The 12,046-nt window shown below is 59.7% G+C and overlaps 1 protein-coding gene across 2 annotated transcripts; it reads left to right on the forward strand.

Annotated features, from left to right (window-relative positions):
- The first annotated feature begins 2,463 nt into the window (after nucleotides 1–2,463).
- CYB561 (cytochrome b561) lies at nucleotides 2,464–9,209 on the forward strand. Of its 2 annotated transcripts, none has more exons than XM_006146814.3 (6): nucleotides 2,464–2,684; nucleotides 5,756–5,973; nucleotides 7,316–7,415; nucleotides 7,652–7,754; nucleotides 8,144–8,301; nucleotides 8,489–9,209. In XM_006146814.3, the coding sequence occupies exons 2-6, from the start codon at nucleotides 5,769–5,771 to the stop codon at nucleotides 8,679–8,681; spliced, it is 759 nt and encodes a 252-aa protein (XP_006146876.1). In that variant the 5' UTR covers nucleotides 2,464–2,684; nucleotides 5,756–5,768; the 3' UTR covers nucleotides 8,682–9,209. The 2 variants fall into 2 exon arrangements, with proteins under 2 accessions (XP_006146876.1, XP_006146877.1); XM_006146815.3 differs by having other exon boundaries at nucleotides 5,759–5,973.
- The last annotated feature ends 2,837 nt before the right edge of the window (nucleotides 9,210–12,046 follow it).

Consider the following 12,046-nt stretch of genomic DNA (forward strand, 5'->3'; position numbering starts at 1 on the left):
GCTTTCTGTCTCTCTGTCTGTCTCTGTCTTTCTGGTGAGTGCATGAGCCCTATAGCAAAAACCTCCCCCCACCACCCTGCCAAAAAAAAAAGGAGAAAGAAAAGAAGTGGAACTTCTCTTGCTTACCCAATGCTCCTGAGAGAATTTGCAAGAAAACAAACATCACCTTGTGCGACCACTCATACTCTTCTAAACATATTTTATTATTTTATTTTCACACATACTTCTTTCGAAAAAGAAAGATTATTTATTTATTTCTGTCTGTCTCTGTCTTTCTGGGGAGCTCGCGTGCCCTATAGCAAAAAAATTTTTCTTCCAGTGGGTATGTGTGCTTACCAAAGAGACAGAGAGAGAGGGGGCGAGGGAGAAAGCACCCTACGAGTGTGGCCATGCCGCCAACCCCAGCATGTTTCTCGTGCAAGGACTCAAACCGTGAGTGGGCCGTGTGGGGTCCAGCCTCCTTAACCAGCAGCCACGGGCTGGCCCGTTCTCTGCTGCTGACAGAGACGAGGGTGTCAGGAGCCCTGGCCCCAAGGCCCTAGCTCCTAACAGAGAAGTGGGCCCGGGGTACGACTCAACCTCTGCTTCCTTCCTGGGGCTACTTGGGTGTGGGTGGCAAGACAGTGTCCTGTCAGATGGCCCTGCCTGGCCTGGCCTTCTCTGTCATCACGTTTCGGACTCCTAGGACAGCGGAGCCGTCTCTCCCCTCACCCACCGAGAGGAGCGCTCGCCCCCACAGCCTTTTCTAACTTAGTTAGAACCCTGGGCTGATAAGAGGGCTGAGCGGGCCAGGCTTCCTGCGCCCCTGCCCTCCCGCCCCCAGGCTGTACATGTGTGTGGCGTCTGGTCCCCAGTAATGAAATTAGGCCTGCCTGCCTATTAATAAAACTCAGTGTGCCCGGGGAAGGACAGCGAGGCCCGGCTCACGTCAAGCCCGAGGCGGCTGCTGTCCCTGTTTGATTGCATTACGTGGAGTCGGACTGCAGGTGGGTCGCGGGGGTGGGGGAGTGACTGACACAGCCCAAGGTTCCAGAAGCTGCCAGAGATCTGTCACCCCATCCTGTGCTCTCACAGAGGCAGGAGAGTGAGGGGCCACACATGCTGAGGTGGGAAGGTCTTGGCGTGAGTGACTGGGGTGCTGTCACCCCTCACACTTACGACTTCCCAGCAGTGCCTTCAACTGTGAGAGGGCCTCCAGGGTTGACTTTCTTGGGGGCCTGGTTGTCTCGGTTACCAGGCTGTGTGGGCCAGGAGAGCTGTCTTCCGAGGGAGCTGAAAGAAGCTTCTGAGGGCCAGCTGGTGGTGCGAGGGTTACCATGGCTGGATCCCTCATGGCCGACCGTGAGGGTCAAGTCCTGGACTTGGCAGCTTGAAAACACAGCAGGCACAAAAGGAGGGAGGATGGAGGAGACCAGGTTGTGGCATGGCCGCACCCACTGGGGAGTACTTTCTCGCTTTCTCGCTTTCTCTGTCTCTCTCCGGTGAGTGCATGAGCTTATAACAAACTAAAGCAAAGAAAGAAAAAGGAAGCCACTCGCCTTTTCTACCCACCCCTGCTCACTGGGCTGCCTTTCTCCCAGAAGTGCCTGTGGGCACGCACCATTGTGAGGTGCCAGGGTTGGAGGGTGGAGGGACTGGTTTGGAGCCTTGATCAAAGCACCTTCTTCCACCCCCAGCACTGGTTCAGGGCTTTGACTGGCTCCAGTGCTGGGGAAGTGTGACAGTGGCCACCTGGACCGGGCTTGGAGGGTGCAAAGGCAGGACCCAGAGGGGAGGGGTCGCCTGCGTGCCACAGCAGGCGTGCCCTCTGCCGTGTGTGCAGTGGAAGGCGTACTTGGAAGTCAGGCTTGAATTTCTCCCACAGTTTATTTTTTTAAAATAATTATATTTGTTTTTAAGTTTGCTATAGGGCATGCATGCTCACCAGAGAGAGCCACTAGGTCTAGAACTCGAACCAGTCAGCCATGTGGGAGTCTGGTGCCTTCACCACCACCACCTGCTGGCGCCCACCCTTTCCTTTAAAATCTGGGTCTGCATACCGAGGGCAGGACCACATCTGCTCTGAACAGCTGTGGCACCCCACGCCGCAAGGGCAGGTGCTTGGCTTGGTTTGGACATTTGTGTCTCATCTGCCTTGAGCCTCCATCTCCACCCCGGTAAATGTGGTCTCACTCCTGATATCCTCGGAGGGCCCCATGGCACAGTCTGGCCGGCCGTGGTGGGGCGCAAGCAGCGTCCGGTGCAGACTTCCTAGGGAAGCCAGGACGGGAATTGGCTAGGACGTTAAAGCCACATGTTCGTAGTCGAGAGTGGAGGGAAGGGAACAGCAGACGGTGGCAGGAGCCACCCTCCCTGCGTCCCAAGCCCCCAGGTCTGTCCTTTGCATCCCACAGTAAAGGGGAGGTGGCAGGCCCAGCGCGGGTGATGTGCCCCGTCTTCCTCATTTAGAGCTAATCAGATTCCCACTGCGCCCCGGGCTCCCTGCGGATGAATCTAATCAGGAGGCCGCCACCTGGAGAGGTCCGGCCACTCAGCCTCTCCGCTCAGTGCGCTCAGTGCGGCGCATTTCCCGTGTAGAGTCTGCTCTGCCAGGGGCGCCCCGCAGGGCGGAGACACTCCAGCCTTCCAGGAGGGGATAGGACGACTGCGAGCCCCCAGAGGTAGCATCAGACAGAACCCACACGGTAAGGGAGCTGCAGGGGAGCTCGGGCACATAGAGAGGGGGATCCTGGGCGCTGGGATGGTCGTGCCATCCCTCGCAGGGCCTGGGGCTGAGGGGAGGGTGGGGAGAGGGAGAGGTGGGGGGGGGTGCAGGAGCAGGTAGCAGGTGGGAGGCAGGGGTTTGAGAGGGAGGGAAGGACGGGCATACTCTGTTCGGGGACTCTCTGGGAGACCTTCTGGGAGCACAGAGGGGACTGCAGAGAGAAACTGAGTTAGGATCTGGGTCGGGGCTGGCCTTTCACCTGCGGACGGGGGATGCCACGTGGGGTGCTGGGTTTGTCCCTGAGGGTCAGGCAAGTTGAAGGAGAAGCTGCAGGCCCTGACCTGGATGTGGCGGTGAAGATAGCCAGGAGGGAAGAGATGGCTGGAGGCCTGGGGGAGAGCTGTGGGAGAGGCGCCCTGGGCCTCGGGAGGGGCAACCTTGCCAGCAGCCTGAGGGGTCAGGAGAGGACTTGGTTGCACTTGATGTGGGAGGACTTTGCCTCTGGACGGCCTGAACTGGAAGTGCCCATCCGTCTGGTAGACAGGTCCAGAGGACAGGTGCATAGGGCTTGAATTTGGGGTGAGGACAGAACTGTCACCGGATTTGAGAGCCACCAGAGGTAGGAGTTCTGAAGAGGGATTCCTCGTTAGCCCGGGCGTCTGGAAGCCAGTGCCCTGGAGAGCCGTCAGGAATGTGCTCTGGAAGGTGGTTTGACAGAAAGCACCAAGAACCCGGAAAAGCACTGAGCCCTTGTCTCGGGGCCCACTTAGGCAGGTGTGCAGAGATGACCATGCTTGTGTGGGGGAAGACTGAAAGCTAGTGACAGGTCGAACATGGGATGGGGACTAGTAAAAGGCGGACCTGCCAGACCACGCGACTGCGAGTTTATCAGACGACGTCCCAGGTGCACGGCCAGCTCATGAAAAGAGAAGTGCCACGTGACACCGAGTTTACCAAGCAGGGTGGAGAGTGGTATAGCCGGGGCCGGCAGGTGGCATAATGGTTACCTTGCTGGGCTCCCACATGGTAGCCAGCGCATGTGCCCTATGGCAAAAATTAAAAAAAAAATTAAAAAAAGAATGTACATACATGTCTAGAAAAACATATGAACACATGTAAGGATATACATGAAATGTTGATGGAATTTTTTTGTGTACCCACATTTTGTAAGGGAGTGTGTATTTTACCGCCCTCCCCTGGTTTTTGTTTGTTTGTTTTTAAAGATTTTTGCCATGGGGTTCATGTGTTTGCTGGGGAAAGGCAGAGAGAGAAAGAGAAAGAGAAAGTGAGAAATCACTCCCCAGAGGCCTGGCCACACCACAGTCACTTGTCCTCCAGTCTGCTGGGGTTCGGGGTACACATGCCCACGTGCCTAGTGTGAGTCTCAAGCCTCCAGGTCTGGGACTTGAACTATGGTCGGCCATGTGTGAGTCCCGCGCCCCATGCACTATGCCCCTGTTGGCCTTACTCCCCCAGTTTTAATGGTGGGGCTGCCAGCACTGGTCAGACGGGAGAACTGGGAGGGCTGGGAGCAGACAGCCCGGTCACCACGAGGGAGGTGCTGGAAATCCAGCTCCCAAGCACTGCAGGGGGAGCCGTGTGCCCGTGTTAAGGGGTCACCAGAAGTCTTGTTCAGTGCCCCAGTGACCCCTGCTGTCACCCTCCCTGCTGCTACCCAGCGCTGCTGAGAGAGGCCAGTAGGAAGCTGTCTAGCGAGGGCGACCGGCCAGTGCTCATGGGGTGGTGGCTGTGGCGGTGCCTTTCTGAGGCACCCAGGTTGGTGCAGGCCCCCGAGGCAGAGGCTAAGGAGGCAAGGCTGAGGTTCACCCCCACCCCCTCCCACCTCTACTGTCCCAGCTGCCCACGGACCGGGCACAGTGCAGGTGTGGGGCTGCTCCCAGGCTCTCTGAACCTCAGGGGAGCTGTGTGAAAGTGGGGGACTCCTTGTGGGCTTTCCCAGCAAAGCTCATTTCAGACCTCTTTAGAGACCGCTGTTCCCCAGTGTCCACGGGGGATTGGATGTAGGAACTGCTGTGGACCCAGACACGCATGCACGTCCATGTCCCTGTATAAAATGGCGTGTGTTTGCTTATGACCCTGGCACGTCCTCCTGTGTATTTGGACATGGCTGATGACTTAGCACTCCAAACAAGCGCAAACGCTGTGCAAATACTGCTCTGTTTAATGAGCTCCGTGAGCAAAACAAGCTGTCGGTGCCCGGGATGGTGCACGTCAGTGGCGGCGGGCCAGGCACCACTGCGGGGCCAATGCACTCGCAGGACCGGGCTGGGCCCAGCTGTGGGACTTGCCCACTTTCCTCTGCTAGTGAACCCCGAGTTAACACGTATGAGGACGCGTGTGAGCTCCAGGCCCAGGCACCTTTCCTTGCGGGCCACCTTTCTGGGTGCCTGAGCTTTGGCAGCCTGCAGTGGGGAGGGGTGTGGCTTGGCTGCCCTGGGCTTGGAGCAGAGGGGGCGAGCAGGCACAGACCCTGCTCTGCTGTGCTCCTGCCCCGCATCCTGTGTCAGGCAGAGCGGATCGGCTTGGTGCCTTATTCTCAATGGAGCGCAGGCTGCTCTGGGAGATGGCTGGCTCTTCCTCGTCTCCACCCTGGGCGAAAACAGGGGTTGGGGGTGGTGGTGGTGGTGGTGGTGGTGGCAGGGGAGGCTCCGCTCTCACTGCAGATGACCCTTAGAAAAGAAGTGATTGACCTGTGCCTCTGAGCTTTGCTTACTTCCCTGCAATTTCCCTGAAAACCAGCCAGAGAAGCCAGGGCCTGAGGACCACGGACGGAAAGCGCAGCTGTGGCCCCGCTCTCGCAGGGACACGCAGAGGCTCTGCTTGCACCCTCACTGCACGTGTCCCGAGCCGGGCCCTGGGGAGAGCCGTGCCTCCCATACGGCTGCTCCTGAGTTCAGACCGCTGCCCAGACCACGGTGGGAAGGGGCTTCAGAGGCCATCCAGGGCTGCTCTGGCAGGGAGCCAGGGGGTGTCAGGAGGCCAGGAAAGCTTCTTCAGAGGCTGCTTCTCTGAGCTGTGCCTTTCCTGCAGCAGCCGGCTCAGCATGGAGAGCGGCGCTCGTGTGGCTTCCACCCCCGGAGCACTGCCTTGCTACGTGGCCCTCTCCCAGCTGCTGGGCCTGACCGTGGTGGCCATGACTGGTGCGTGGCTGGGTCTGTACCGAGGCGGCATCGCCTGGGAGGGCGCCCTGCAGTTTAACGTGCACCCCCTCTGCATGGTCATCGGCCTGATCTTCCTGCAGGGAGACGGTGAGTGCCTGGCCTTGAAGCTTTCCCCAAGAGGCGTTGGTGGGGGTCCTGTCCCTCCCAGGGGCTCTTCCAGCTAGACATTCATGACTGTGGGAAGGCAGAGAAGGACGCTGGCCGAGAGCCTGGGACACGGAATTGAGATCCGGGCCCTGAGGGTGGTGGGTGGCAGCTCCTCTCCGTCCTGTCCCAGCACTGTCATCCTGCTTCAACTAGGAGTGTGCAAGGGGCACACTCCTGTGTGTGCCTTACAGGGCAGAGAACCAGAGCTGGGCCATGGGTGAGGCCTCTTCAGGGTGGCTGGAAGTGGGGGGGAGTTGGCACATGTGAATACGTGTGTGTCACACACAGTAGGGGTTGTGCTGCAGGTGAGCACTGTGTCACACATGGTGGGGCTGAGCTGCGTGTGAGCACGTGTGTGTCATGTGTGGCAGGGCTGAGCTGTGTGTAAGCACACATGTCATGCATGGCGGGGCTGAGCTGGGGTGAGCACGTGTGTGTCATACATGAGGGCTGAGTGGCGGGTGAGCACTGTGTGTCACATGTGGTGGGGCTGAGCTGTGTGTGAGCCTGTGTGTGTCACACGTGCCGGGGCTGAGCTATGTGTGAGCACTGTGTGTCACGTGTGGCGGGGGCTGAGCTATGTGTAAGCACACGTGTGGCAGGGCTGAGCTGTGTGTGAGCAAGTGTGTGTCACACGTAGTGGGGCTGAGCTAGAGAATCTTTCTCTGGTAGTGTTTGGCCTTCAGCCTGCTGCCTCCAAGCCAAGGAGCCAGGAGGTTGGATCTGTGTCCGTGACCCACTCTTCCTGGTGACGGCCCCGCCCCCAGCAGCAGAACCCTAAGAGGCATTCGTGGCCTCTCACTGGGCCTGAAGCGAGGCACACGGGTTCTGTCCTGGGGAGTAGGCGCCTGCGTGCTGGAGATCTGGCCAGGCCTCGCAGTATGCGAGTGGCATAGCTTAATGTGACCCAGAGCTGCTGTCCCCTCGCGTGACTGACGAACCCCAGTCCCAGCTTAGAATTCACAGGACACTAACATGAAGGTGGGGTGGGGTGCCTGGGCCTTACTTTACACGGGGGCTGAGGGACGTCACCGCCATTGCTGCCTCCTGTGGGGGCAGGAATCACGGCCCCTCCTGCCCTCCAGGCCTCTGTGGGTGTGCAGAGGCTGGGGGGTATGGGCACACACAGCCCAGGGTGTCCTCTGCGAGTGCCAGGAACTGCCCTTCTCGGCCTTCCTGTGCTGGGTTCCCGGCGGCCCTCTCCGCCTCCCTTCCGCTAAGGCGGCCTTGCTGCCCCAGGCAGCTGAGGCCCATGCGCTTGGCGCCCTCCCTCCCTCCCCAGCCCTGCTGGTGTACCGAGTCTTCAGGAACGAGGCCAAGCGCACCACCAAGGTCCTGCACGGGCTGCTGCACGTCTTTGCCTTGATCATCGCCCTGGTTGGTGAGTCCCTGGGCAGGCCTGCTTCTGAGGCTGGGGCAGCGGTGGCTTGGCCACTGGAGCCTCCGCCCAGGACTGTTATGTCCAGCCCCGCCCCTCCCAGACCAAAGGGGGTTGGGGGGGCGCTGGTGCCCCCATGGAGCTTGTCACTAAGCCCACAAGCCCAGGCTGGGCAGTTTCCCTGGGCTGTCTCCCCTCCCTTCCCCACCCTGTCAGGCCCTGTGCTCACGGAGGGTCTGCCCTAGTGGCGGTGTTCGGCTACCACAAGAGGAAGGGCTACGCCGACCTGTACAGCCTGCACAGCTGGTGCGGGATCCTCGTCTTTGTCCTCTACTTCCTGCAGGTGAGCGCTTCCCGGCTGGGTGGGATGGGGCTGGGGTGAGGGTGGGGGGTGGAGGCGGTGCTTTGCAACCCATAGGTGTGCCACGGGGGCCCCGGTTCCAGGGCGCAGGCCCCAAGGCCACAGCGGTGTGTAAGTACCTTTAGAGGCACCGCAGGCCTGTGGCGGGTGCTGCAGGATCTCACCGGCCAGGGTGCCCTCTGGCCGACTTAGCACGTGCGTTTGGGCAAGGATGCACGTGTGGCCGTCCATGCGCAGATGCACTGTCCCCACAGGGCTGGCGCCTCCCCCAGCACTCTGGTGAGGACACGCAGCAGGAAGGGGGCCGCGAGCACCCCTGCTTTGGGTGGGGCCGGCGCAGCCCCCAGCTCAGCCGCTTCCTCTCCTTGCAGTGGCTGGTGGGCTTCAGCTTCTTCCTGGTCCCCGGAGCGTCCTTCCCTCTGCGCAGTCGCTACCGCCCGCAGCACATCTTCTTCGGCGCCACCATCTTCCTCCTCTCTGTGGGCACAGCCCTGCTGGGCCTGAAGGAGGCGCTGCTGTTTCATCTCGGGTGAGTGTTCCGGAGCGGAATGGGTGGAGCCCGCCTGCCGCTTCCCGGACCTTCGCTTTCCGAGTGGGCTCAGCCAGGTCTTGGGGGGGCTGGTTGGAGCACCCATGGCATCCCTAAGGTCCGGGAGTCCAAGGCGGTGCGCCTAACTGTCACCCTCGGGTGGCCTCTCCCTTCCCCCGGCCCGCAGAGCCAAGTACAGCGCGTTCAAGCCCGAGGGCGTGCTGGCCAACGTGCTGGGCCTGCTGCTGGCCGGCTTCGGCGCCGTGGTGCTCTACATCCTGACCCGGGCCGACTGGCAGCGCCCCCCGCAGGCGGAAGAGCAAGCGCTCTCCATGGACTTCAAGACGCTGACCGAGGGGGACAGCCCCGGCTCCCAGTGAGGGCCGTTCAGTCCCCATGGGGGGCCTGGCCGAGGTGACCCCCTGGGTCCTCTGGGGTTCTCCCGTCTCCTGCCCACCCCCCGAGTGGGGTGTGTGTGGATGTCGCCGTCCACATGACTGCTGATTTCTGGGGTTCCGGCTTGTCCTCTGCTTCACTTCCTCCCTGCTGCCACAGACCGTCTGCTGGCCACCTGCTGGCCCTGTGTCCCGCTAACCCCGCAGATGCTTTGGGAGCCCTCCTGGTCACAGAAGCACAGATCTCTAAGGGAGGTGGAGGTAGAGAGAGGGTTTGCCTCCAGCCAGCAGACGCCTGGCCTTGGGCCACTGGTACCTAGGGACAGGCCTGGAGATACTCTGTGTGACACGGAATTCAAACCAGGAGTCCCTCAACTCCAAATAACACGTGGTACAAAGGGGCCGGGGGCCAAGGGGTCCGATGTGTAAAGTATGTGGGTGATCCCGGGAGGCCCCTCAGATCGGTTGGGGAGGGCGGGCTGGCTGGGACCTCTGCAGTGTGCTGTGGCCCAAGTCGCCCAAGTCTGGGCCTGCCTGTGGCGGCTAACTCCAGCCCCAGGATAGCTTTGCTGGCAGAGGGGCAGAAGCACATGCTGGATAAAGCAGCCCCTGGCCCTCCTGCACCAGCCTGGCCCCACCAAGAGCCCCGCCGCCCCAGCAGCCCTGTCCTCGCACTGAGTCCGGCCCAGGCCCAGTGGTGCCTGCCAGGCCCAGGGCAAAAGAAGAGCTGCTGCTGTCGCCTCCGCCTCCGCTGGCCGGAGCCTGTAGGAGCTGCTTGCCAGTTGCCCCCCACCCCTGAGTGTAAGCCGCTGCCTCCCCTCTGCCCTCTCCTGCACCCGTGCAGTCTGGGGAGGGTGAGACTGAGTCTCCATTAGCCTCTGGTGTCGGACAGCGCCCCTCAGCGTCCTCTGTCGTCAGCCGAGTCAGTTTGGCTTGGGTCTGGAAGTAGTGTAAGGAGAGCACCGACCTCACGCTTCCTGGATGTTCTCCTGGCTTTGACGTGCGGCACAGTGTGACAGGGACACTGCGCTGCGGCCAGGTGCTAACATGCCACACCTCACGTTCCAGGGGGCTTCCTCACATCTGAACCTGCCTTAGAGCAACAGGCTCGGCTCCTCAGATTTCTGGCTTTGGCTCTGGCCCTGGTCCTGCCTCCAACCAGGTCCCTGCCCCAGCAGGTGGCTGCGACCCCGCCCCCTCCCTAGACTGGGCTCCCCTGCCCTCCCCTCCCCTCCCCTCCCCTCCGCATGGATGACAGCGCTCCCCTCGGGGCCGGGCTGCCGTCTGTAAAGGCAGAGGCTCCACCGATTCACGGCCGGCTCACACGTGTGTCGTCCCATGGTGACATGTGGGACTCCGCCTTAGACACACTGCCCAAGTACACGTCCCCCTTGCCGAACGCGCCAGAGAAACGGAGCAGGAGACCCGTGTCCAGGCCTGTGTCCTGCCCCATCTGTCAGTGTCTGTAGGGAACGAAGGAGCCCAAGAGGCCCCGAGCAGGCTGGCTGTGGTGGGTGGCTCTGTCTGCCCATGGCCGTCTTCTGTGAAGCCCAGTGTGCTGTTGGTGCCACCGATGAGTCAATAAACGTCTGTGCAGACCTCTGCCTGTTCATTGACCGCCGCGGGAAAGGCAGCCAGGGCTCCCGGCACTCAGAGACACGAAGTTGGCCCTCCCGGGGCTGAGAGGAACTCGGGTGGCCGCAGAAGGGAAAGTGATGCATGCGATTCATCAGGGCCCAGGGTCTGAAATAAGCCGGGGGTTATCCGTCTCTGGAGCCAGGGGAGGAGGCCCTGAGGGAACTGCCTGGAGGGCTGCAAGAGCCTGATAAGGGCCTTGGCAGGCATTACTCCAGAACTCAATCGACCTTTTTCATTTTTCCATATGTCTTTGATCCTCAAGAGGAAAAACTTCAGAACAAGCCGAGGTTCCACTCTAGAGCCGTGACCCGACTCAGCAGGAGACACGTTTACGGGAGATTTAGCTGGATCTCACAAGCTGTGGGCCCACTGAAGGGGCGTCTGGCTCACCACACACGGGGCGCGTAGCAGCGCCTCTACCTACAGCCTTACTAAGAGGCACCGGTTAGTGAATGAAAAGGACACAGGGCAGAAAGACTTTTGCCGAGTTCCCTGTTTGCTTCTACTCTGAGTAGCTTTGAATTCAGATTTGGGACAATTTTTTATTTTTTAATTTATGTATCGGTACCATTTTCTTTTCTTCCAATGTCCCAGATCCTTAAGAAGCTGGGATTTTGCTAACCACTTACCCATTTTTGATTTTTGTTTTGTAAGAGATTTTTGGTATAGGGGGCGTGTGCTCACCAGAGAGACAGAAAGCGAGCGATCACTCCCGAGGTGGGATGGCCATGCTGCAACCCCTTCTCCTCCATTCTCCTCCCAGGATCTTGGGCACACACACACACCTAGCATGAGTTTTAAGCCACCAGGTCTGTGACTCAAACCACGGTGGACTACGTGGGAGTCTAGTGATGTGCCCATTATGCTAACTGCTGGTTCTCCATCTTTGATTTTTACTGAAATAACTGGAGCAGCTGTTCTGACGCAGCGGGTGGTTCCTTCTAGAGTCCTCTCTTCTCTTTGAAGGCAATTCTGGTGTCAGGCTGGGTAACTGTGCGTGGCCCAAAGTCTTCCTGCCTCCCCAGGCTTTGGTTGTGGGGGAAATGGATGTAGTTACACCGCAGGAATGTTTGTTTAGCACAATCTGATGTGTAGAGGAAGTGGTCTTCCTTGCCTGTCCCTGAATAGACAAAGAGGTCGCAATGAGGCGGAAAGGCTGCAGGGCTCAGTGCTGGCCACTTTTCTTTTGGTTTTGAAAGGTATCGAGTCTCTAACCAGTTTCAGAAAATCTGCAACGTTTCCATCCACGCGGTAGCTGCCTCGCTATCTATATGTGAGGACTGGAATTCTGGCCAGAATTCTGAAGAATAAAGCCCTGGAAGTGGTGGCCTCCAACGCTGATTACACTCACCTTTGGGTCTACAGAGAGCACTGTTCCCCCATCCTTGGGCGTGCACTCTCTAAACTTGGCCACCCAAACCCGCAGCCCACTTCAACTCTGGATTTGGGTGTGGTGGCCAGTTGGGGTGAGTCTCAGCTACCAAAATGCAACAAGGAGAGGAGTTCAGCGCTCCCTTGGTGTAGGTGGAGGAAAGCTGCTTCCACTGAAGCTCCCCTTTTCACTGAGTGCACCGTCTTCACTGACAGACCCTCAGAACCTGCCTCCTGTTCACAGCCTTCTTCAGGGACTACCACAGTGTCTGACGCTGACGGGGCGCTCAGAAACTCAGTGAACAAATGCTGAAAGGGGTGACTCTGACCCAAATCAGCAG

This window comes from Tupaia chinensis, unplaced genomic scaffold, assembly GCF_000334495.1.
Source record: "Tupaia chinensis unplaced genomic scaffold, TupChi_1.0 Scaffold000187_1, whole genome shotgun sequence".
Taxonomy (NCBI): domain Eukaryota; kingdom Metazoa; phylum Chordata; class Mammalia; order Scandentia; family Tupaiidae; genus Tupaia; species Tupaia belangeri.

Excerpts from the sequence above, each read along its gene's own strand:
- CYB561 (XM_006146814.3), top strand. The coding sequence starts at position 5,769 with ATGGAGAGCGGCGCTCGTGTGGCTTCCACCCCCGGAGCACTGCCTTGC. Across the intron at positions 7,416-7,651 it reads TTGATCATCGCCCTGGTTGG|CCTAGTGGCGGTGTTCGGCT; the intron begins TGAGTCCCTGGG and ends CGGAGGGTCTGC. Across the intron at positions 8,302-8,488 it reads GCGCTGCTGTTTCATCTCGG|AGCCAAGTACAGCGCGTTCA; the intron begins GTGAGTGTTCCG and ends CCCGGCCCGCAG.